General features: G+C 32.2%; 1 protein-coding gene across 1 annotated transcript in view; it reads right to left on the bottom strand.

The window, feature by feature from the left end:
* LOC148955217 (uncharacterized) overlaps positions 1-27,915 on the bottom strand; it is a 382,412-nt gene that overhangs the window by 270,492 nt on the left and 84,005 nt on the right. The window contains exon 6 of the mRNA XM_089106626.1: positions 24,309-24,419. Coding sequence (XP_088962752.1) covers positions 24,309-24,419 — 111 coding nt within the window. The remainder of the gene's footprint in view (positions 1-24,308; positions 24,420-27,915) is intronic.

The raw sequence follows: 27,915 nt of genomic DNA, 5'->3' as shown, positions 1-27,915 counted from the left end.
GAAAGTGATCAGAGGGCGAATGCCCCCCTCATACCTATCATTTACCCAAACACTTCCGATCAACATTTTGATATAGCAATTTTGTTGAATTGAAGGGTCCGGGAATTATGTTTTGAGTATGGCCACCCCCTACAGCCCTCGGGGCTAAGGTTGTAAGTTATGCTCTGGGGGCATATAATGTCATATAGAAAGTGTTGTCGAAAAAACTTCGAACAGGGCTCTTTTGAATAGAAATTGAGAGGGCTATTGCCCTTTTTAATAGTCGAAAGTAATCAGAGGGAGAATTGCCCCTTCCCAACGCCCATCATTTCCTGAAACATTTCCGATCAACATTTTGATATGACCATTTTGTTTAACGTAGTTGAAAGATCTGGAGATTATGTCTTTGAGGATGACAACCCTCCCCCCATAGCCCTCATGACAGGGGTCGTAAGTTATGCCCTTGGGGCATATAACGTTTTTATAGAGAGTTTTAACGTAGAAGCTTCAAAAGGGGGCTCATTCGATTCCAAATTGAGAGGACTAGTGTTTTTTTTTTAATATACCCATTTTGTTAAGCCTATCAGAAAGGTCGGGAAATTATGTCTGTGAGGATAACAAATCCCCCCCCCCTCAGCCTTCAGGGCAAGAGTTGTAAGTTATGCCCTGGGGAGATATAGAGTTTTTATAGAAAGTGTGGTCATATAAACTTCAAAAAGGGATCATTGTATTTGTAATCAGACACTCTAGTGCTCTTTTTAAGAGTCAAAGTGATCTGAGGGCAGCTACCCTCTCCCCCCTACACACACGTTATATTGTTCCGAAGTGCGTCTAATAGAAATTTTGAGATTTGTCTAATTGTCTAATTTGTCAAAATTGTCTAATTATCATTTGACAAGGCTTTTAGGGTTAAAAAAAACCCAAAGATTAGGGGCAAGGGTTATAAGTTTTGCCCAGGGGGTATTAAAGGTTTTCATGGAAGGGATGGTTGTTTTACTTCTGAAGTGGCTCAGTCTTTCTCGCTGAAAAAGACTATGTCAATATAAAACGAACAGAAACTATTCAAAAAAACTTTTTGCACAAAATTAGTTTTTTTGAAAAAAAAGAACTCCATTAAACCAAAAATGAACAAAAATAGAATCAAATAATCTACCAAGCATACAACTACCAGAAATCAGTATCAATAAATAAATGAACCCCCCCCCCCAAAAAAAAACTAAAATAATTCAAACTCGAAACAAGCAGAAATTAATCTGAGTAGGGTACCAAACCCTATGCTTTCTAAAAGCCAGAATATAATTTGTACTTTACTGAAAAAAATTCTTTTAAAGGTTTTCACTTATAACTTTAAGAAAACAAAAATTAATCAAGATTTTACGGAATAAATATCAGAATATGTATATTTAACTGACAATGCATATTTTTTCAGTAAATTCATTTGAATTTTTTTCAGTAAAGTACAAATTATTTTCTGGCTTTTAGGAAGCATTAGTGTAGAACCCTACTCAGATTAATTTCTGCTCGTTTTGAGTTTGACTTATTTTAATTTCTGTTTGTTTTAATTGTTTTGAAAAACAGTTTTTTATCATTCAGAAACAAGCTTTTTCCAAACATGTTGTATTTTTTTTCTGGTTTGAATGAAAAGCTTGAGTGTTACAAAGAGAGTGAGAGTTTTGGGGGTCAAATTTCACAGGCTCTTGCTATAAACGGAGTTTGTCTAATTCCGATTTCACGGCGGATGACTTTGGGAAAAAATTAGCGTGGGAGGGGGCCTAGTTGCCCTCCATTTTTTTTTTGGTCACTTAAAAAGGACACTATAACTTTTAATTTCCGTTTGACTGAGCCCCCCCGGGATATTATAGGGCCGCTGGGCCGGTACCAACACCCCAGGAAAAAAAAAAAAAAAAAAATTAACAAGTAGCCCTAAACATGCATCCGTGATCTTTCTTCTGGCAAAAAAAAATACAAATTCCACAGTTTTGCAGATAGGAGCTTTTAACTTCTATAGTAGGGTTCTCTGATAGTGTGATTTTCATTAAAGTTCTATGAGTTTTAGAGGGTATCTCCCCCTTTTTTCTAAAACAAGGCAAATTTCTCTCAGGCGCGTAACTTCTGACCGGTATAGCTAAACTTGATGAAACTGATATATTTGAAATGATCATCATAAGGATTCGCTCTTAACGCTAAAGTTTTTTATTGTTTAAAAAAATAAAGTTGTGAGACAGGGTCAAACTTTTGCGTAAAGAGCGAGGCGTTGAGGAGGGGACAGTCATTTTCATATAGGGAATAATTTCTGTTCGTTTTAAGTTTTAATGTCGCTCCTTACTTTCAGTTTAAAAAACTTGTTTGTTTTTTTTTTATTTAATTTCTGATCGTTTTTTAGTTAATGCAGCTTTTATTTGCATAAAAATTTTACTTTGCTTTTGCTAAATGGATGTCTTTACAAATTAACTTACGTAACTAACTTCTATATTCGTATATTTTTCTTCTGGCAAAAAATACAAAGTTGCAGATTTTTGCAGATATGAGCTTGAAAGCTATGCAAGAGAACTTTCTCATTCGTTAAATCTCATATAGCGATTTTTAAGAAAAATCATTTACTTGTAGTGGGTTCTTCCCCCCTCTTTACGAAAATAGTTAAATTTTATAAGACTCTTTGCGTTCGATCAGTATTAGTAATCTTAACATTAGTTATATATTTACAATAAGTACTATAAACACATTTTTTTTAGATGTTTGTTGACATCAAAATTCTATTTTTAAAAGTTTGGATTACTATTGAGCCGTCTCGTTTGTTTTTTTATTGTTTTTTTTCTATTATGTATATGTTATTACATATATGAGGGGGAGGGTTCCCCCCTTATTAAATACCATACTCTTTACGTTAAAAGTTAAAAAAAAAATTTTGATTCACAAACCTTTGAATCACAAATTGGAATAGATAGCTCTTTTGAAAGCACTAAAAAAAAAAAATTGTAGCGTAAAGAGCGAGGTATTGACTTGGGGGAGAACTCCCTCACATATGTTATAATTTCTGTTCGTTTTTATTTAGCAGTAAGAAGAAGGAAGGTAAAGAAATTAATAATAGGAGCACCTTTAAGCCATTATATGCATCACGCCTTAATGAGCAATAAACTTTTTGCATTTAAACAAGAGGAGGGCAAAGGTGAGTGAAGTATCTTTTAAAGGCATTTTGGAGAAAAATATTGTTTCAACATTAAAATCTCCAGTACGTGTTAGACCAGATCATAACCCCCAAAGTCACTTCTATTATCAGTCGTAATTTAAAAAGATTTTTTTTTCCTGTATTGTTTGTAGGCGGTAGCGTACATTAGGAGAGGGCTACATGAGCAATCCTCCCCTCCATCGAGATCTTCATAAAAGGGAAAAGGAAGATTTGTATGCAAACTATTAAATGAAAAAACAAGTCACAGCACCTGGTTTTGGCCCATATTCTGTAATAATACAAGGTTAAAATTAGCCCCTGATTTGTATTAACATTCTTCCTTGAGTAGCTACCACTGTGAGGGATCTAAGCCTATTTTGGCCCTTGATGCAATAGGCAATGGGATATTATAGTGAACATACCTATAAATTTAATAAATAAAATATTTGATTCAAGATGTGAAATGCATTAAGAACCATATTCGGCATTAGGCCAGATTTATAGACTCCCTTTAGACGGTCCGTAATTTAAGCTACTAAAATTTTAAAACTTTATAGTCATTTATTGAGCAATTCGTTGCTTCACGAAAAGGCAAGGGAAGATTTGGTTTTCTTGTAATCTTCAAGAACTTAGTTTTGATTTCAGTTGAGTTTGTGAAAATTTAACCTTGGCCTTTTCTATTTATTTCAGCATCTTTGGGTTATAACTCTATATGTGGTTATGAAGTTTTCTTAAAACTATGTATTAGTAAAAAAAATGAGTAAAAAATAGTTTTGCAATTGAAAATTAAATTATGTTTTGGAGCCCAATTTGACTAAATTAAGGGACGTATTGTTTAATTAAAATAGGAAGCTTTTTTAAAAGTATAAAACGATTTAATTTAGAGAGTATCATCTTAAAAATATGCTTGGGCCAGGTTTATAGACTGCCTATAGACGGTCCGTAATTTAAGCTACTAAAAGTCTAAAACTTTACAGTAGTTTATTGAACATTCATTGCTTCACGAAAAGGGAATGGAAGATTTGGTTTTCTTGTAATCTTCAAGAACTTACTTTTGATTTCAGTTGAGTTTGTGAAAATTTAACCTTGGCCTTTTCTATTTATTTCAGCATCATTGTGTTTTAACTCTATATGTGGTTATGAAGTTTTCCTAAGACTATGTATTAATAAAAAAAATTGAGTAAAAAATAGTTTCGCAATTGAAAATTAAATTATGTTTTGGAGGCCAATTTGACCAAATTAAGAGACGTATTGTTTAATTAAAATAGGAAGCTTTTTTAAAAGTATAAAACGCTTTAATTTAGGGAGTATCATATTAAAAATATGCTGGGTTTAGCCTCCATCTAGGACTTCCGCTCTTTTCTTTATGTGTTTAAGTAATTTGAAATTTAGGTCTTTAAGCTTGCAAGCTACCTACTGAGAAAACTGAAAATAATTTTATTTTAGGAAGCTGTTGATCAAACCCCCCAGCAAAAGCGAGCAAAGTTGGATGTCACCCCTGACAGTAATGTGAGTCATAGCAAAATACACCATGAAAATACCCCCTTGCAAATAAAATTCGTTGGCCTTTTTAATACTCCCATTACCATAAAAATACATGATGAACACTTCACATGAGAACATTTCAATTACAATGAAACAAAAAACACTTAATGGTTTATTCGATATGAAGAAAAATGAAGTGCCAGCTATTTTCTTAGGTAAAAAATGAAAATCCGTTTTAAATGTAATTAAATAAAATAATATGCAGATTGGAGTAGCTCCAGGAAGATGTTGGGATTTTCATCAAAGTTCGTCACTTTTAATCCAAGTAATGTGTTAGGACACTTACTATCAGTTATTGAGTTTAAGCTTTGATTTCCAAATGCTCACAAAAATTACCAAAGTTAAAAAAGTCGCAACAATGAGTCATATGTGGTCAAAATACTCAAAGACTCCTCTTTGATCCCTACCCAGGCTCAAAGCTTCTGCTATGGTCATTTCCATTGAAATCTCCAAAGAGTTTTTTTTTTTAAATAGCTTTTAAGCATAGTTAGGGGTATTTAACCTTTTTTGCTTTTCTTCAAAGCTTCGAAAAAAGTGTTATAATATTCCAAATGTTACATTTGTTATATTTGTGCATATTTTCGGTAATCATTTGTGGGGTGATCGAATTTCTTAAACCACTGTAGATACTTAAGTAGTAAGTTATATAAAGTTTCTGAATACACATACACTTTCACCAGCCTGAGGCATGGATATGTGTGTAGTTTAACCGGTACATTGGGTTACCCGGGTCAGTTACCTATTACTATGGACCCTACATGGCTTGGCAGACCGGTTTTCTATTGTGACACTCATTTTTTGTGTGTTAATCGCTTAGAGAAAGGTGGGGCTCACTTCATATGATAACTTGATGAGTCAGTTTTCTTAAAAAACTTGGCGAGCTATAGTGTACTCAATTAAAAACCCTATATAATGTCCATACACTGCATTCCAATAACTTTGAAAACAATGGATTCGTCAATTTTCAATGTGAGTACACTTTTCATTCTTTTATTTCCCAAAAAAAAAATTTAAAGAAAAATATTTTACTAGTAAATTAAAACTTCATAGGAGCTTAGCTCCCCCCCACCCTCCAACAATACAAAAGATAAAGAATAGGATGAGTATATTTGATAGAAATGTCAAACCATGCTTTTTTCTATTCTATAAATAAAATATCTACTACACAGCTATGTTTAAAAGTTTTAATTGTTTTGAAAAACAGTTATTTATCATTCAGAAACACGTTTTTTCCAAGCATGTTGTATTTTTTTTTTGGTTTGAATGACAAGCTTGCGTGTTACAAAGAGTGTCAGAGTTTTGGGGGTCAAATTTCACAGGCTCTTGCTATAAATGGGGTTTGTCTAATTCTGATGTCGCGGTGGATGACTTTGGGAAAAAATTAGCGTGAGAGGGGGCCGAATTGCCCTCAATTTTTTTTTGTCACTAAAAAAGGACATTGTAACTTTTAGTTTCCGTTTGACTGTGCCCTCCCGGGATATTATAGGGCCGCTGGGCTGGTACGATCACCCAAGGGAAAAAAAACAACAAAAAAAACATGTAGCCCTAAGCATACATCCGTGATCTTTCTTCGGTCAAAAAATACGAAATTCCACTGTTTTGCAGATAGGAGCTTTTAACTTCTATAGTAAGGTTCTCTGATGGTGTGATTTTCATTAAAGGTCTATGAGTTTTAGAGGGTGTTTCCCCCTTTTTTCGAATACAAGGCAAATTTTTCTGAAGCACATAACTTTTGACCGGTATAGCTAAACTTGATGAAACTGATATATTTGAAATCATCATCATAAGGATTCGCTCTTTACGCTAAAGTTTTTTATTGTTTAAAAAAATAAAGTTGTGACACAGGGTCAAACTTTAGCGTAAAGAGCGAGGCGTTGAGGAGGGGACAGTCCCTTTCATATAGGGAATAATTTCTGTTCGTTTTAAGTTTTAATGTCGCTCCTTACTTTCAGTTTAAAAAACTTGTTTTTTTTATTTAATTTCTGATCGTTTTTTAGTTAATGCAGCTTTTATTTGCATAAGAATTTTACTTTTCTTTTGCTAAATGGATGTCTTTACAAATTAACTTACGTAACTAACTTCTATATTCGTATATTTTTCTTCTGGCAAAAAATACAAAGTTGCAGATTTTTTGCAGATATGAGCTTGAAACCTATGTAATAGGGTTTTCTGATACGCTGAATCTGACGGTGTGATTTCATTAATATTCATTCACTTGTAGGGGATGTTTCCCCCCTCTTAAAAAAATCGGGTAAATTTCGGGTAAAAAGACATCAAAATTCCGTTTTTAAAAGTTTGGATTACTATTGAGCCGTATCGCTTGTTTTTGTATTGTTTTTTTTATTGCGTGTATGTTATTACGTATATGAGGGGGGAGGGTTCTCCCCTTAGTCAATACCACACTCTTTACGTTAAAAGTTAAAAAAAAATTTTGATTCACAAACCCCAGAATCAAAAAGGCAGTTTTAATTAGAATAGATATCTCTTTTGAAAGCACTAAAAAAAAAAATTGTAGCGTAAAGAGCGAGGCATTGACTTGGGGGAGAACCTCCCCTCACATGCCTTATAATTTAAGTTCGTTTTTATTTAACAGTAAGAAGAAGGAAGGTCAAGAAATTAATAATAGGAGTACCCTTAAGCCATTATATACATCACGCCTTAAAGGGCAATAAACGTTATGCATTTAAACAAGAGGAGGGCAAAAGTGAGTGAAGGATCTTTTAAAGGCATTTTGGAGAAAAATATTGTTTCAACATTAAAATCTCCAGTACGTGTTAGACCAGATCATAACCCCCAAAGTCACTTCTTTTATCAGTCGTAATTTAAAAAGATTTTTTTTTTCCTGTATTGTTTGTAGGCGGTAGCGTACATTAGGAGAGGGCTACATGAGCAATCCTCCCCTCCATCGAGATCTTCATAAAAGGGAAAAGGAGGATTTGTATGCAAACTATTAAATGAAAAAACAAGTCACAGCAACTAGTTTTGGCCCATATTCTGTAATAATACAAGGTTAAAATTAGCCCCTGATTAGTATTAACATCTTCATCTAGGACCAATTTCAGCCTGGTGCTATAAACGATCATAAACGGCCGAAAATGCTCGTTTTGAGTTTGACTCGATTATTTATTGTAATTTCTTTTCAGTTTGGGTTTCATTTATTTATAGATGCTGATTAGTGGTAGTTTCACGTTTGGTAGATTATTTGATTTTATTTTTGCTCAATTTTTGTTTAATGGAATTCTTTACCTTTTTTTGAAAAACTTATTTTTTAGAAAAAGTCAATATAAAAGGGTTATTCAAATTCTTCCTTGAGTAGCTACCACTGTGAGGGATCTAAGCCCTTTTTGGCCCTTGATGGAATAGGCAATGGGATATTATAGTGAACATAGCTATAAATTTAATAACATAAAATATTTCATTCAAGATGTGAAACGCATTAAGAACCTTATTCGGCATTGGGCCAGGTTTATAGACTGCCTATAGACGGTCCGTAATTTAAGCTACTAAAAGTCTAAAACTATAGAGTTGTTTATTGAACAATTCGTTGCTTCACGAAAAGGCAAGGGAAGATTTGGTTTTCTTGTAATCTTCAAGAACTTACTTTTGATTTCAGTTGAGTTTATGAAAATTTAACCTTGGCCTTTTCTATTTATTTCAGCATCATTGTTTTTTAACTCTATATGTGGTTATGAATTTTTCCTAAGACTAAGTATTAATAACAAAAAAATGAGTAAAAAACAGTTTCACATTTGAAAAATAAATTTTGTTTTGGCTACAAATTTCACTAAATTAAGAGATGTATTATTTGATCAAAATATGAAGCTTTTTTAAAAGTATAAAAAACTTTAATGTAGCGAGTTTCATATTGCAAATATGCTTGGGCCAGGTTTATAGACTGCCTTTAGACGGTCCGTAATTTAAGCTACTAAAAGTCTAAAACTTTAGAGTCATTTATTGAACAATTCGTTGCCTCACGAAAAGGCAAGGGAAGATTTGGTTTTCTTGTAATCTTCAAGAATTTACTTTTGATTTCAGTTGAGTTTTTGAAAATTTAACCTTGGCCTTTTCTATTTATTTCAGCATCGTTGTGTTGTAACTCTATATGTGGTAATAAAGTTTTCCTAAGACTAAGTATTAATAACAAAAAAATGAGTAAAAAAAAAATAGTTTCACAATTGAAAATTAAATTATCTTTTGGATACCGATTTGACCAAATTCAGAGACCTATTATTTGATTAAAATAGGAAGCTTTTTTAAAAGTATAAAACGTTTTAATTTAGAGAGTATCATATTAAAAATATGCTGGGTTTAGCCTCCATCTAGGACTTCCGCTCTTTTCTTTATGTGTTTAAGTAGCTTGAAATTTAGGTCTTTAAGCTTGCAAGCTACCTACTGAGAAAACTGAAAATAATTTTATTTTAGGAAGTTGTTGATCAAACCCCCCAGCAAAAGCGAGCAAAGTTGGATGTCACCCCTGACAGCAATGTGAGTCATAGCAAAATACACCATGAAAATACCCCCTTGCACATTTTCGAAGATTCGAGTGCTACAAGAAAACAGGTAAGGATGCTTATAAAAACACAAGAAAAAGATAGACATTCACTTCTATTTAAAGGAAGAGATGTGAGACGCTATGCTCAGTTAAACAATGCAAGGAAGCATTCTATAGTGTTGTTATGCTAAATTTCCAATTGGTCTGTGAATGTTCGTTTCTAAAAGCAGTATTTTTTTGATTTCAATTAAAATTCGTTGGCTTCTTTAATACTACTATTACTCAAAGGGTCCAGATATTCTTAGAATATAGTTTATACCCTAGCCCCCCGCGATATAACCTATTCATCACTTGAAAAGCCCATATCTGAGGTAGTCACGGCTATTTTTTTTTTATCAAGGAATTATCTGAATGCATTTAAGGTATAGTATGAATGGCTTGCAAAAAACACGAAAGTACTACTATTAGTAACAACTCACTGCACTACAAAACCATTTATTTCATTGAAATGCAAGAGTTTGAATATTTCAGTAGTGTTCTGTCGTTGTTTACCTAGTCACAGAATGGTTTACCATGTCACAGTTACATTCTTTTGATTTTTTAAAGTTCATTTTGAATTTCTTTCGTTGAAATGCAAGAGTTGGAATATTTCAGTAGTGTTTTCTTGCAATTTACCTTCTCACAGCTACATTCTCTTAATTTTTCAAAGTTTATTTTGAATTTCTATCATTGAAATGCAAGAGTTGGAATATTTCGGTAGCGAATTTATGGCAAATCCAGGGAAGAATTTTTTTTTGAAACGCTTTCTGGGTCTCATTACAAAAATGACGTTCCTCCCAAAAACATAAGTTGTTCCCACAAAAGGATTTTCGTTCTTAATTAGAAAAAATTAAAAAAAACACTTTTTCCCACAAAATAAGTTTTTCAAAGAAAAGTAAAGAACTCCATTAAACAAAAATAACATCAAATAATCTACCAATCGTGAAACTGCCACAAATCAGCCTCGATAAATAAATGAAACCCAAAATGAACAGAAATTACAATAATTAACCGAGTCAAACTCAAAACGAGCAGAAATTAACACAAGTTGGGCGCGAAACCCCTATGCCTTCCCAAGGCCAGAACAAAATTTGCACTTTACTGAAAAATACAAGTGAATGATTCGAATTGTAAGAAGGAACTGAACAAACATCACTCCATTTTTAAGACATTTTAACATAAGTTGGACGCAAAACACCTATGCCTTCCCAAGATACGAACAAAATTTGCACTTTACTGAAAAAATACAAATGGTTTTACTTTTACACCTTTAATAAATCAAATGATATTAACATTTTGATTACTAAATATCAATATATGTATATTAAACTGACAATGCACATTCACTTATATTTTTCAGTAAAGTGCAAATTTTGTTCTGGCCTTGGGAAGGCATAGGGGTTTCGCGCCCAACTTATGTTAATTTCTGGTCGTGTTGAGTTTGACTCAGTTAATTATTGTAATTTGTGTTCATTTTGGGTTTCATTTATTTATCGATGTTGATTTGTGGCAGTTTCACGATTGGTAGATTATTTGATGTTATTTTTGCTAATTTTTAGTTTAATGGAGTTCTTTACTTTTCTTTGAAAAACTTATTTTGTGGAAAAAGTTTTTTTTTTAATTTTTCTAATTAACAAACTGAATTACAAAATCAAAATTAAATTGCATTTACTACTTTTCATTTAAACTAATGCAGTTTCTATAAAAAAATTTGAAATTATTTCGTTTAAACTATTGCAGTTTCTTTAAAAATGACTGAATTACAAAATCAAATTAAATTGCATTTACTATTTTTCTTTTAAACTAATGTAGTTTCTATAAAAAATTTGAAATTATCTCGTTTAAACTATTGAAGTTTCTATAAAGTTAAGTTAAAAGGCTGCTCACCAAGTTTAGCCAATTAAAAGCGTCTATTTGCAGCATTCCCCTTCATCTTCCAAATTTTAAGAAGGAACTGAATGTATATCATCCCATTTTTAAGGTATTTTATACGTTATATCTTGGAAATTAAGTCTCTCTCTTCTTATCAGATTCAAACGCTTAATACCCACAAGCATATGCGAGTCAAATTTCATCTTAAATTGCTAACGTATCTGATAAAACAATAAAACCTCTAATTTTCACCTTTTTCTTCATTAAGTATCAATTACTTCAAGAAATTAATTCCACATTTTTGCAGATAGGAGCTTGAAACTTCCGAAGTAGGGTTTTCTCATACGCTGAATCGGACGGTATGATTTTGAAACCGTGTCGCTCCTAACATACAGTTCGTTACCACGAACTGTTTGAAAAAATATTAGTGTTGTTCCTTACTTTCAGTGTGAAAAAAAAACTAGTCGTTCCTTACTTACATTTCGTTACCACGAACTGATTGAAAAGATATTAGCGTTGTTCCTTAATCTATAGACTTATTAGAGTGACAAAAAACTTTTTTTTTCCATAACCCACAAGAGAACATTTTTCAACTAAAAGTAAATAGCTACTAAACTAAATCAAACATGTGGTGAAAAAATAGCGAAAAATTGTTCAAACTTAAATTTTCTGTAAAGCTATGACGGTTTTTAGAGTTTCGGTTACTATTGAACCGTGTCGCTCCTTACTTACAGTTCGTTACCACGAACTGTTTGAAAAAATATTAGTGTTGTTCCTTACTTTCAGTTGGGAAAAAAAACTAGTCGCTCCTTACTTACAGTTCGTTACCACGAACTGTTTGAAAAAATATTAGTGTTGTTCCTTACGCGATAGACCTATTACAGTGACAAAAAACTTTTTTTTTCCACAACCCACAAGAGGACATTTTTCAACTAAAAGTAAAGAGCTACTAGACTAAATCAAACATGTGGTGAAATAATAACGAATAATTGTTCAAACTTAAATTTTCTGTAAAGCTATGTCTAGCGATAAACTTATTAGAGTGACAAAAACTTTTTTCTTGGGTTGATCTAGGTTCACTTAGTGTCGCGCGCGACTCTAAGTGAACCTAGGTCAACCCAAGAAAAAAGTTTTTGTCACTCTAATAAGTTTATCGCTAAACATAGCTCTACAGAAAATTTAAGTTTGAACAATTATTCGTTATTATTTCACCACATGTTTGATTTAGTCTAGTAGCTCTTTACTTTTAGTTGAAAAATGTCCTCTTGTGGGTTGTGGAAAAAAAAAGTTTTTTGTCTCTCTAATAGGTCTATCGAGTAAGGAACAACACTAATATTTTTTCAATAAGTTCGCGGTAACTAACTGTACTTAATTAGTTACTAGTTTTTTTTTCATCTGAAAGTAAGGATCAAAACTAATATTTTTTCAAAGAGTTCGTGGTAACAAACTGTAAGTAAGGAGCGACAAGGTTCCATAGTAACCGAAACTCTAAAAACCGTCATAGCTTTACAGAAAATTTAGGTTTGAACAATTTTTCGCTATTATTTCACCACATGTTTGATTTAGTCTAGTAGCTCTTTACTTTTAGTTGAAAAATGTCCTCTTGTGGGTTGTGGAAAAAAAAGAAGTTTTTTGTCACTCTAATAAGTCTATCGCGTAAGGAAGAACACTAATATTTTTTCAAACAGTTCGTGGTAACGAGCTGTAAGTAAGGAGCGACTAGTTTTTTTTTCCAACTGAAAGTAAGGAACAACACTAATATTTTTTCAAACAGTTCGTGGTAACGAACTGTAAGTAAAGAGTGACACGGTTTCAAAATCATACCGTCCGATTCAGCGTATGAGAAAACCCTACTTCGGAAGTTTCAAGCTCCTATCTGCAAAAATGTGGAATTAATTTCTTGAAGTAATTGATACTTAATGAAGAAAAAGGTGAAAATTAGAGGTTTTATCAGATACGTTAGCACTTTAAGATGAAATTTGACTCGCATATGCTTGTAGGTATTAAGCGTTTGAATCTGATAAGAAGAGAGAGACTTAATTTCCAAGATATAACGTATAAAATACCTTAAGAATGGGATGATATACATTCAGTTCCTTCTTACAATTTGGAAGATGAAGGGGAATGCTGCAAATAGACGCTTTTATTTGGCTAAACTTGGTGAGCAGCCTTTTAACTTAACCTTATAGAAACTTCAATAGTTTAAACGAGATAATTTCAAATTTTTTATAGAAACTACATTAATTTAAACGAAAAGTAGTAAATGTAATTTAATTTTGATTTTGTAATTCAGTCATTTTTATAGAAACTGCAATAGTTTAAACGAAATAATTTCAAATTTTTTTATAGAAACTGCATTAGTTTAAATGAAAAGCAGTAAATGCAATTTAATTTTGATTTTGTAATTCAGTTTCTTAATTAGAAAAATTAAAAAAAAACACTTTTTCCACAAAATAATTTTTTCAAAGAAAAGTAAAGAACTCCATTAAACTAAACATTAGCAAAAATAACATCAAATAATCTACCAATCGTGAAACTGCCACAAATCAACATTGGGAAATAAATGAAACCCAAAATGAACAGAAATTACAATAATTAACTGAGTCAAACTCAAAACGACCAGAAATTAACATAATTTGGGCGCGAAACCCCTATGCCTTCCCAAGGCCAGAACAAAATTCGCACTTTCCTAAAAAATAGAAGTGAATGTGCATTATCAGTTTAATATACATATATTGATATTTAGTGATCAAAATGTTAATATAATTTGATTTATTAAAGGTGTAAAAGTAAAACAATTTGTATTTTTTCAGTAAAGTGCAAATTTTGTTCGTGTCTTGCGAAGGCATAGGTGTTTTGCGTCCAACTTATGTTAAAATGTCTTAAAAATGGAGTGATGTTTGTTCAGTTCCTTCTTACAATTCGAATCATTCACTTGTATTTTTCAGTAAAGTGCAAATTTTGTTCTGGCCTTGGGAAGGCATAGGGGTTTCGCGCCCAACTTGTGTTAATTTCTGCTCGTTTTGAGTTTGACTCGGTTAATTATTGTAATTTCTGTTCATTTTGGGTTTCATTTATTTATCGATGCTGATTTGTGGCAGTTTCACGATTGGTAGATTATTTGATGTTATTTTTGTTTAATGGAGTTCTTTACTTTTCTTTGAAAAACTTATTTTGTGGGAAAAAGTGTTTTTTTTAATTTTTTCTAATTAAGAACGAAAATCCTTTTGTGGGAACAACTTATGTTTTTGGGAGGAACGTCATTTTTGTAATGAGACCCAGAAAGCGTTTCAAAAAAAAAATTCTTCACTGGATTTGCCATAAATTCGCTACCGAAATATTCCAACTCTTGCATTTCAATGATAGAAATTCAAAATAAACTTTGAAAAATTAAGAGAATGTAACTGTGAGATGGTAAATTACAACAAAATACTACTGAAATATTCCAACTCTATCATGTCAATGAAAGAAATTCAAAATAAAATTTGAAAAATCAAGAGAATGTAACTGTGACGGGAGACAAATCTTTGACTAGATTAGCCACGAAATAACACTTCTGAAATATTCCATCTATTGCATTTCAATGAAATAAATGGTTTTTTAGTGCAGTGAGTTGTTACTAGTGGTAGTACTTTCGTTTTTTTTGCTAGCCGTTCATACTATACCTTAAATGCATTCAGATAATTCCTTGATAAACAAAAAAATAGCCGTGACTACCTCAGATATGGGCTTTTCAAGTGATGAATAGGTTATATCGCAGGGGGGCTAGGATATAAACTATATTCTAAGAATATCTGGACCCTTTGAGTAATGGGAGCATTAAAAAAGCCAACGAATTTTATTTGAAATAAAAACAATACTGCTTTTAGAAACGAACATTCACAGACCAATTGGAAATTTAGCATAACAACACTATAGGATGCTTCCTTCCATTGTTTAACTGAGCATAGCGTCTCACATCTCTTCCTTTAAATAGAAGTGAGTGTCTATCTTTTTCTTGTGTTTTTATAAGCATCCTTATCTGTTTTCTTGTAGCTCTCGAATCTTCGAAAATGTGCAAGGGGGTATTTTCATGGTGTATTTTGCTATGACTCACATTGCTGTCAGGGGTGACATCCAACTTTGCTCGCTTTTGCTGGGGGTTTGATCAACAACTTCCTAAAATAAAATTATTTTCAGTTTTCTCAGTAGGTAGCTTGCAAGCTTAAACACCTAAATTTCAAGCTACTTAAACACATAAAGAAAAGAGCGGAAGTCCTAGATGGAGGCTAAGCCCAGCATATTTTTAATATGATACTCTCTAAATTAAAGCGTTTTATACTTTTAAAAAAGCTTCCTATTTTAATTAAACAATACGTCTCTTAATTTGGTCAAATTGGCCTCAAAAACATAGTTTAATTTTCAATTGCGAAACTATTTTTTACTAATTTTTTGTTATTAATACTTAGTATTAGGAAAACTCCATTGCCACATATAGAGTTACAACACAATGATGCTGAAATAAATCGAAAAAGCCAAGGTTAAATTTTCAAAGACTCAACTGAAATAAAAAGTAAGTTCTTGAAGATTACAATAAAACTAAATCTTCCCTTGCTTTTTCGTGGGGCAACGAATTTTTCAATAAACGACTCTAAAGTTTTAGACTTTTAGTAGCTTAAATTACGGACCGTCTATAGGCAGTCTATAAACCTGGCCCAAGCATATTTTCAATATGATACTCTCTAAATTAAAGCATTTTATACTTTTAAAAAAGCTTCCTATTTTAATTAAACAATAGGTCTCTTAATTTGGTCAAATTGGTATACAAAACATAATTTAATTTTCAAATGCTACACTATTTTTTACTAATTTTTTTTTATTAATACTTAGTATTAGAAAAACTCCATTGCCACATATAGAGTAAAAATCCAACGATGCTGGAATAAATAGAATAAGCCAAGGTTAAATTTTACCAAACTCAACTGAAATTAGCACTAAGTTCTTGAAGATTACAAGAAAACCAAATCTTCCCTTGCCTTTTCGTGAAGCAACGAATTGTTCAATAAACAACTCTATAGTTTTATACTTTTAGTAGCTTAAATTACGGACCGTCTATAGGCAGTCTATAAACCTGGCCCAATGCCGAATAAGGTTCTTTTTGCGTTTCACATCTTGAATCAAATATTTTATGTTATTAAATTTATAGCTAAGTTCACTATAATATCCCATTGCCTAGTCTATCAATGACCAAAAAGGGCTTAGATCCTTCACAGTTGTATCTACTCAAGTAAGAATTTGAACAACAACTTAATACTGACTTTTTCTAAAAAACAAGTTTTTCAAAGAGATATAAGGACTTCCATTAAACAAAAATTGAGCAAAACTAAAATAAAATAATCTACCAAAGATGAAACTACCTCTAATCAGCATCTATAAATAAATGAAACCCAAACTGAAAAGAAATTACAATAAATAATCGAGTCAAACTCAAAACGAGCATTTTCGGCCGTTTATGATCGTTTATAGCACCAGGCTGAAATTGGTCCTAGATGAAAATGTTAATACAAATCAGGGGCTAATTTTAACCTTGTATTATTACAGAATATGGGCCAAAACTAGTTGCTGTGACTTGTTTTTCCATTTAATAGTTTGCATACAAATCCTCCTTTTCCCTTTTATGAAGATCTCGATGGAGGGGAGGATTGCTCATGTAGCCCTCTCCTAATGTACGCTACCGCCTACAAACAATACAGGAAAAAAAAATCTTTTTAAATTACGACTGATAACAGAAGTGACTTTGGGGGTTATGATCTGGTCTAACACGTACTGGAGATTTTAATGTTGAAACAATATTTTTCTCCAAAATGCCTTTAAAAGATACTTCACTCACCTTTGCCCTCCTCTTGTTTAAATGCAAAAAGTTTATTGCTCATTAAGGCGTGATGCATATAATGGCTTAAAGGTGCTCCTATTATTAATTTCTTTACCTTCCTTCTTCTTACTGCTAAATAAAAACGAACAGAAATTATAATGTATGTGAGGGGGTTCTCCCCCAAGTCAATGCTTCGATCTTTACGCCACAATTTTTTTTTTTAGTGCTTTCAAACGCGCTATATCTTCCAATTAAACGGCCTTTGTGATTCTGGGTGTTTTTAATCAAAATTTTTTTCTAACTTTTAACTAGATGAGTTTGGTATTTACTGGTGTGAGAACCCTCCCCCTCATATACGTAATAACATACAGGTAATAAAAAAAACAATAAAAAAACAAGCGATACGGCTCAATAGTAATACAAACTTTTTAAAACGAAATTTTGATGTCTTTTTACCCGAAATTTACCCGATTTTTTTAAGAGGGGGGAAACATCCCCTACAAGTGAATGAATATTAATGAAATCACACCGTCAGATTCAGCGTATCAGAAAACCCTATTACATAGGTTTCAAGCTCATATCTGCAAAAAATCTGCAACTTTGTATTTTTTGCCAGAAGAAAGATATACGAATATAGAAGTTAGTTACGTAAGTTAATTTGTAAAGACATCCATTTAGCAAAAGAAAAGTAAAATTCTTATGCAAATAAAAGGTGCATTAACTAAAAAATGATCAGAAATTAAATAAAAAAAAAACAAGTTTTTAAAACTGAAAGTAAGGAGCGACATTAAAACTTAAAACGAACAGAAATTATTCTCTATATGAAAGGGACTGCCCGTTCCTCAACACCTCGCTCTGTACGCTAAAGTTTGACCCTGTCTCAGAACTTCATTTTTTTAAACAATAAAAAACTTTAGCGTAAAGAGCGAATCCTTATGATGATGATTTCAAATATATCAGTTTCATCAAGTTTAGCTATACCGGTCAAAAGCTATGTGCCTCAGAACAATTTGCCTTGTTTTCGAAAAAAGGGGGAAACACCCTCTAAAACTCATAGACCTTTAATGAAAATTACACCATCAGAGAACCTTACTATATAAGTTAAAAGCTCCTATCTGCAAAACTGTGGAGTTTAGTATTTTTTGCCAGAAGAAAGATCACGGATGTATGCTATGGCCTACTTGTTTTTTTTTTGTTTTTTTTTCCCTGGGGTGATCGTACCGGCCCATTAGTCCTAGAATTACCCGGGGGGCTCAGTCGAACGGAAATTAAAAGTTCCATTGTCCTTTTTAAGTGACCAAAAAAAAATGGAGGGCAGCTAGGCCCTCTCCCATGCTAATTATGTTCTAAAGTCATCCGCCGTGGTACTGAAATTAGACAAAATCCATTTATAGCAAGAGCCTGTGAAATTTGACCCCCAAAACTGTCACACTCTTTGTAACACTCAAGCTTGTCATTCAAACCAGAAAAAAAATACTGCCTGCTAGTAAAAAACGTTTGTCCGAATGATAAGATTCTAATTTTCAAAAAAATGCAACCTTGTAACAATACTCAGATTGGAGATATTTTATTTACATAGGAGAAAAAGCACGCTGTTATGTTTCTCTTAAAGATACTCGTCCCCCACTAATTATTTTGTATGGGTGGAGGGGAGGGGGGCTCAGCTCATATGACATTTTAATTCACTAGCAAAACGTTTGTCTTTAAATTTATTTTTTGGGAAATAAAAGAATAAAATGTGTACTCACATTGAAAATTGACAAATCCATTGTTTTCAAAGTTATTGGAATGCAGTAAATGGACATTATATAGGGTTTTTAATTGAGTACATTATAGCTTGCCAAGTTTTTTAAAAAACTGACTAATCAAGTTATCATATGGAGTAAGCACCAGCTTTCTCTAAGCGATTGACACACAAAAAATGAGTGTCATAATAGAAAACCTGTCTGCCAAGCCATGTCGGGTTCATAGTAATAGGTAACTGGCCCTGGTAACCCAATGTACCGGTTAAACTACACACATATCCATGCCTCAGGCTGGTGAAAGTGCATGTGTATTCAGAAACTTTATATAACTTACTACTTAAGTATCTACAGTGGTTTAAGAAATTCGATCACCCCACAAATGATTACCGAAAATATGCACAAATATAACAAATGTAACATTTGGAATATTATAACACTTTTTTCGAAGCTTTGAAGAAAAGCAAAAAAGGTTAAATACCCCTAACTATGCTTAAAAGCTATTTAAAAAAAAAAACTCTTTGGAGATTTCAATGGAAATGACCATAGCAGAAGCTTTGAGCCTGGGTAGGGATCAAAGAGGAGTCTTTGAGTATTTTGACCACATATGACTCATTGTTGCGACTTTTTTAACTTTGGTAATTTTTGTGAGCATTTGGAAATCAAAGCTTAAACTCAATAACTGATAGTAAGTGTCCTAACATTTTACTTGGATTAAAAGTGACGAACTTTGATGAAAATCCCAACATCTTCCTGGAGCTACTCCAATCTGCATATTATTTTATTTAATTACATTTAAAACGGATGAGTTTTTTATTTTTTACCTAAGAAAATAGCTGGCACTTCATTTTTCTTCATACCGAATACACCATTAAGTGTTTTTTGTTTCTTTGTAACTGAAATGTTCTCATGTGAAGTGTTCATCATGTATTTTTCAATTTGATAAATTTACTCCTTTTAGATGCAGTTTATAATTTGACTGATATTAGGTATTTATATGTTTATAAAAGAAAAAATGAATAATATTCAAAAGAGCAGCCAAAATCAATAAAAAAGCAGCAGTTCAGCCTTAGCCTACATGACATATATTCTATAAAGAAGCCAAAAAAAACTTTAAAATGTATTTTTTTAAATTGTTATTAAAAACCAGTTTTTAATAAAATAAGGCTTTTTAGGAATCCAAAATACCAAAAAAAAAAAAAAACAATCAATATCAAAGTCGCCGATTTCAACTGTTTTAAAAGTGACAAAACAGATATAGGCAAAGGACATTATGAAAATACTAATTTTGATAATTATTTATATTAAGAATACATAGCTAATAGATACTTCAACTACTCGTATTATGCAAGGGTTCTGAAACGTCACAGCCATTTTGTTTCTACCGGATTTCTACTTCTCTTGATGAATAACGAAGAAGACCAGTTTCCAGCCAGCGACTTGTGAATTTTTGAACTCATGAATCGGCTCAAATCTGTTGTAAATTTAAACTGTGATTTGAGAAAGACTGATGAAAACATTAATGTTTGCGGTCAACATTGATCGCGCCGGCGGCGCGCCGCCGACATCTTACCGGCGGCGCGACGTGGCGCGCTATTTTTGGCCCCGCCGCTGCCGGTCATCCCTCATCGGCGCGGCGGCAGGCTCTATATATATATATATATATATATATATATATATATATATATATATATATATATATATATATATATATATATATATATATATATATATATATATATATATATATATATATATATATATATATATATATATATATATATATATATATATATATATATATATATATATATATATATATATATATACATTTTCATTCATGTAATCTTTAGTATAGCTATTTGTGTCTCGCAATATATCTTACAAGATATTGGGTCACGACTAATTCTAATAATTTCAAAGATGTGAAAGGCACTCCTTGTAAAAAGCATCTCCATTGGGGTCTAAAAAGTACATTTCACTGTATGAATATGGTTCAAAACCACCTTCAGGGGTCTTTGATGGGTGTTCCGCTAAATTGATTTTGTGATAAATTTGTCCAGATCTTTTGAAAATATGACTATTTAAGGTTCAATCATCACTTATTTTGATTGAATTTAAAGCAATACCTGAGTTCCAGTTTCATATTTGTTTATGGAGCTCTTTAGAGAGCAAGAAATGTCCTATAAAAGCCAAATAAATTCAAGTGGAGATTGTTGATGCAGGAATGGAATGGAATTTAACTAAGCAGACAGAACCCCCCAAGTAGATCATCCTTGTAGGCTACTGTTCCTGCGGGATAATGGACGACTCCACACTGAATACATACACAGTTGAAGAGTCCCAATGACTTGTAAATAAAACTTGCGAAGTTTACGGCATCTTTATAGGATTTTACTGGGTTTTACGCCACAGTTTGGGGATATCAAATATTTTGATGGTTTTGTTCTTCTAACATGATATTTTTTTGTTCTGCACTTTCATTTTTGACTAGTTCTGATTCTCATTATCTTCTAACAGCACAGTTCTTTGTTCTTCACTGTCATTTTTAACACTTTCTGATACTCGCTTTAGCTTGTCTGCTAACCCTACAATTCTTTTTTCTACACTTTCATTTTTGACACGTTCTGATTCCTAAAGTTGCTTGTAATTCTCGGTGCGGATTATCTTCTAACTGCAAGTTTCTTTGTTCTCATTGTCGTACAAATACTAAGCACATATTTCCGGTTCTTCATTTTGATGTTGATTCGTTCTGATCCTCATTGTCGCATGTCTTGTAACGCCTTTTTTGTGTTCTTCACTTTTGTTTTTGAGTCGTTGTGATTCTCACTGCCAATTATCTTTTAACTGCATATTTCTATGTTCTATACTTTCGTTTTGACTTGTACTAATTGTCAGTTTGGCTAATATTGTAACTTCATATTTCTTTGATCTTTATTTTCGTTTATCATTGCTTCAGACATTTGTTTCAGTGCCTTTGGCCTCAGCTGCTTGGATTAGTCTTGTCAATTTTGATGGTCTAGGTTGTTCCTTATCACCCGTACATCTGCATTTCTCAGGTCGTTCTCTTGATCTTGTGTCATTTGATGGTCCAGTTTGTTCAGTTTAAGCTTACGTGTTTGTCCTCTTTTGTTCTGTTTTGAACTTATTTTGTGCTTACGTTAATTTACGTTTGTGTCCCCTAAATATTCTGAAACTGCTGAAAATTCCTTTTGAAATTTACAATACCGAATACGGGCACATGAATTAATGTATTTTTAAATTTTTTGTTCTGTAAATTCTTCTAAAACGATTTTAAAATCTAATTTCCTTGCGTCTTTACTTTAAATCAACATAATTGCTAAACTATTTAGTCTATCCTGATTTATTGTTGATATCACATAGTTTTTTTTATCGGTTTTAGCCTGAAAAATGATCTCTCTCCAGAAGCAACACTTACTAGAATTGTTAAGAACATTTCAAAATCTCAGAAATCAGTTGTTCATTTTGATGGCAGCGTGGGGCCCTTTCAAACGCGGAACCCGATTGAGTCCAATCGTTCCAATTGCCCTTTATCCGGCCTTGCATATATTGTATATATATATATTAAGTATTAAGGCATAATGGAAGTGCTATGTTTTTTGTCAAAAATGTCTCAAATTTTTTTTTAGTGGTGGCTGCAACCTCCTAGAGATCAAACAATTGTCCATAGTAACCAAATATTGAAAACGCGTTTAAGAACAAACTGGCTTGTGAAAAAAAATTACTATTTGGTGCTGATTCAGAAATGGCAACTCTTAACTTGGTTAAGCCTCAGAGTAAAACGTTATTTCAAAAACAAAGTTATGGGAATTTTGATAAATACCCTAAACCAAAAAAAAATTGTATCGGATTGAAAAAATAAGTACTCTATTGGGATCTCCATGGCTGAAAACCTTAAAGGAGAAACTCACAGTCCCCTGGCTTGAACAACAAGGAAAATTACTCTTTTTTTTTAATTGGCAGCACTGATATGCCCCCCTTTTCTTTCCTTTCTTTATTTTTCATTGCTGGAGGGGCACTAAAAAACTATAGAGAGCTGTTTATGGGCTCCTTTTAAAAATGCTGTATCTACGTGCTTTTGTAATTCGCACAATTTAATGTTAAAAATAAAATATAATTTTGTATAATGCTACAATTTTGTACACTAGATGATTTTATATTAGGTGTGATTTTATTTTTGCGTGACTAAGCTTTTTAACATAAAAGAGAGATACAATAAAACTTAAAACGGGGTGAAATTACCTTGTATGTGGGGGAAGGGAGGGTTACTGTCCCCTTAACTCCTGAATCTTGGCTCTAAGCTTTGACTTGTATACCTAATATTACAAAACCCAAAGCTTTACCACAAGGGCAATGGCAATGCAATATGAAGTATTTTTTATAATGCCTCAAGAGCGAAAGGTTTTATTATCCCACATTTGTTTTAAAGAATCAAACTTTAAATTCAAATGTTTTGATATGATATCAGTACTAAAATACTCGGAATTTCACACTGGCAATATTTGCTTCCCTCAAAAGTGTTTTCAGTAACGTACCAGCAAAACTTTATTGTGAAGAGTGGAGGATTGACCCTATTGGCAGCCCTCCTGATATACAGCAAACTTTCTGCTCTTTTTAAGTTTTAATATCACTCTTTACTTTTATTTAAAACTTTTTTCCTGATAAAGGGCATATTTCTTACTTGTGGAATACTGCCACATGTCAACTTGAAAATAGACATAACTAACTACTAAAGCTATTTTAAAATATTTCAATTTTATTAACGTCATTCCGCGAAAAAGACGTAGCTATCAAGAATGATGAGAAGTAAGTTGGGACGGTAGATTTTCAATAAGACTAACTTGCAGGTGAACTTATGCAGGTAAAGTGAAAATATCCAGAACATGAAAAGTACTTCGAGACTTACTCTGACTTGTTAAAAACAGCAAGTTCCTTTGCATATGAATTAGTTATTTAGCATCTTAGGGTAATTACTTTACACGGTGTTCCTTAATAACTACGCAAGAGGAACGTTAAAAATTCCATAATAAAAATCAAATTGGACTCTGGGATCTCGAGATCCATTTTACTAGAACTATTTCCTGGATATCAGAAAACGCATAGAGTTTCTGTTTCAACATATTTCAAGATTTAGCTCAAGTTTCTACACAAGTCAAACATTGCAGAATCCCTAAGAAGTTTAATTTCAAAGCGAGGACAATTCCATTTTGTTCATGTCTAAATATTTAGTAGACGGGAGATTTTCCAAATAAGCACCGTAATTAGGTTAAATTAGACTTTTCAAAAACCAACCGCAAATTTTACCTAATTTCGCATAAATTTTCTTCTCTGTTTCGTGATCCACAAAAGGGATTTTGTTTATATTGTTGTTTATACGCTACGGTAGCACTCATCTGTCGATTCCCCTAAAAGAAAATTGAACAGACACAAATCTAGGGAGAAAACCAACATAAACTGTTGACTAGTTGCATATAGGCCCAAAATTGTTAGAAGATTGATGCCAACAACTTTTCCAGAAAAAGAAAAATATACCATAGGCCGTAAAAACACAAGGAAAGCTGTTATAATGGTCTACCGCACAATTAAGAAGGGGAAGTTCACCTGAAGTTGGGCTGGTCATTCCTGAAATTGTTGTTCCATTATTCATTGGACAGGTTACCTCAGGACAAGTAATTGGACATTCAGGACAGGTTGTTGGATTAAAAGTGTTAGCTGAAATAAGGATCTAAACTAGAATTTGGTTTAGGAATCAGAATCTAAGACGATTTTCATTAGGATGATGAAGAAAAAGCAAGTTTCAACGATATGTCCTACTTCTATCTGATTTTCATTGATATATTAATTTTCAGTTATCATTTCAAACATATTATATATATATATATATATATATATATATATATATATATATATATATATATATATATATATATATATATATATATATATATGTATATATGTATATATATATATATATATATATATATATATATATATATATATATATATATATATATATATATATATATATATATATATATATATATATATATATATATATATATATATATATATATATATATATATATATATATATATATATATATATATATATATATATATATACATATATATATATATATATATATATATATATATATATATATATATATATATATATATATATATATATATATATATATATATATATATATATATATATATATATATATATATATATATATATATATATATATATATATATATATATATATATATGTCCTGGAATATTGTCGCCTGAAAAAAGATCTACATAGATCAGAAGTTTGAGAAAATTCGATAAGAGCCTTAATTTTCAATTATCTTTATAGTTTTCAATTATTTTCAATTATCTTTTTAAAATCAATTATCTTTGAACATACCTCAGTATGAAATGAAATTAAATTGCGTTAAGAGCAAAAACTTGTAATTGCAAAAATACTTGTATATATTTCAACAAGGGATTAGAACAATTCAAAAACCTTAAAAATGAAAACCAAAAGTTTGAAGCTTAGTAGAAATTGTTGTTAAGAAAATATCATTACCGAATTTCTTTTCTTATAAGTATAAGGAATGTCTTTAAGACAAGAAAAAAAGTTGAAAAATGTTTTAAGTTCAGTTCAGAATGGCTAAAGATATTATGTGAACTGAAAAAATATTTAAGGCGCCTGATCAATAGTTTTAATGTTGCAATTCAAACTACAAAAATAATGGAAAAATTAAAAAAATTAGCTTGTTTTTGTTAGATAAAATCAACTCGCTACGTGATTTAGCTTACAGTTTTGAACGTAACTAGTTATATAATGTCGGTAAGAAGGTTCAAAAAACGAAAATTTGCAATTATTACAAATGATGAGTCTCTATTTTGACAAGGGATTACAACAATTCAAAAACTTTAAAAAAAAAATCAAAAAGTTTCAAGCTTAGTACATATCGTAGTTAGAAGTTGGCCTAGCTTCAATAATCAAATAATTTTGGAAAGACGATAGTATGAAATGACGTTAAATTGCGTAAAGACCAAATGCTGGTAATTGCAAAAATATTTGTATATATTTTTACAAGGAATTGCAACAATTCAAAAACCTTAAAAAAGAAAACCTTTTTGAATGCAACCAGTTAGACAATTTCAGTAGAAAGGCCTAAAGAACGAAAATTTGCAATTAATACAAATGATGATTCTCTATTTTGACAAGGGATTATAACAATCAAAAACCTTAAAAAAGAAAACCAAAACTTTCAAGCTTGGTGCATATCATTGTTAGAAATCGGACTATCTTCAATAATCAAATATTTTTGAAACGACAGCAGTATTAAATGACATTAAATTGTACAGACACACACAAACACAAACACACACGCACAAACACAGACACACAAACACACAAACACACACACACACACACACACACACAAACACACACACACACACACACACACACACACACACACACACACACACACACACACACAAACACACACACACACACACACACACACACACACACACACACACACACACACACACACACACACACACACACACACACACACACACACACACACACACACACACACACACACACACACACACACACACACACACACACACACACACACACACACACACACACACACACACACACACACACACACACACACACACACACACACACACACACACACACACACACACACACACACACACACACACACACACACACACACACACACACACACACACACACACACACACACACACACACACACACACACACACACACACACACACACACACACACACACACACACACACACACACACACACACACACACACACACACACACACACACACACACACACACACACACACACACACACACACACACACACACACACACACACACACACACACACACACACACACACACACACACACACACACACACACACACACACACACACACACACACACACACACACACACACACACACACACACACACACACACACACACACACACACACACACACACACACACACACACACACACACACACACACACACACACACACACACACAATCTATTGAATAGTTCGTTTTGTCGATAAATTCTACATTAAATATATGGACAATCTCCCCATTGTCTTTTTACGGTTAAAGGTAAAAGCTTCAGCTTATTACCAAAGGCTCTTAACTTGACCACTACGAAAGACAAGTTTTTCTCACATATTTTTTATAGCTATCATGAGCGTTTCAGTGATAGTTGCAACTAGAACAGAGAAACCACGGCCCATAGTAACCAAAAACTGAAAAAGTGTTTTAAAACAAATGGTAATTGAAAAAAGGTCGGATCAAAACAAAAAGTACACCATTAGAATTGCTATAACCGAAAAACAAATACAGAAAATTTACAGCCCCCTGGCTTGAAAAAAAGAAAATAACTTTTTTTGCATGGGTAGCACTGATGTGTACTTTTTGCACTCCTTCTCGACCACTAGCGGGGGCACTGGAACATAATGGAGAGCTGTTTAAGGGGTGTTATATCTAGTGCCTTTTGTGATTAGTTGTCAACAAATCTATTTTATTTTTAATGAAATTCATCTATTTTTAATAATCTAATTTTTAATTATTCTGTACTTTAAGAGCAAATAGGTCTAGCCATTTTTTATGGGTTTCAGGCTACTTTTTGAAATTCCCGTAAATTTGTTTTCAAAACAGCATATTACTATTAAGACCAATCGACAGAATAGTTACCATTCCTTAATTACCTACAAATTGCAAATTTTTATGACTAGCCAGTTTTTTCAACATGTTTTTAATTTTTAGATACTATGGGCCATGGTTGGTTATTTGCTAGGCTGCTAGGTTGACCAAAAATAACATTTAAAATATACTACATTTCTTGAAAAAAACTTCATATACAAGATGACACACATATACAAGTATAAGAATTTATGCAAGCACGTATATATAAATTTTTTGAAGAGGCTGAGGGAAGGGCATATCCGTGAAAACAGAGAGCAACAATGCAGACAACTTATATGAACGATATTCACATCTTACATCTGAAAGTTTAAATTCTTGTGGATTCTTACGACTTTTGAGGACCTAGATCTGGATTTACCCGGGTGTTTTTCACATAAGAAACCATAGGTATTTACAGGGAACAGA

The sequence above is a fragment of the Artemia sp. Qi Xiang Cuo genome, chromosome 2, assembly GCF_049724085.1.
Source record: "Artemia sp. Qi Xiang Cuo chromosome 2, ASM4972408v1, whole genome shotgun sequence".
NCBI lineage: Eukaryota > Metazoa > Arthropoda > Branchiopoda > Anostraca > Artemiidae > Artemia > Artemia sp. Qi Xiang Cuo.
Note: the sequence above shows the minus strand (reverse complement) of the source record. Positions and strands in the feature narration are given on the sequence as shown.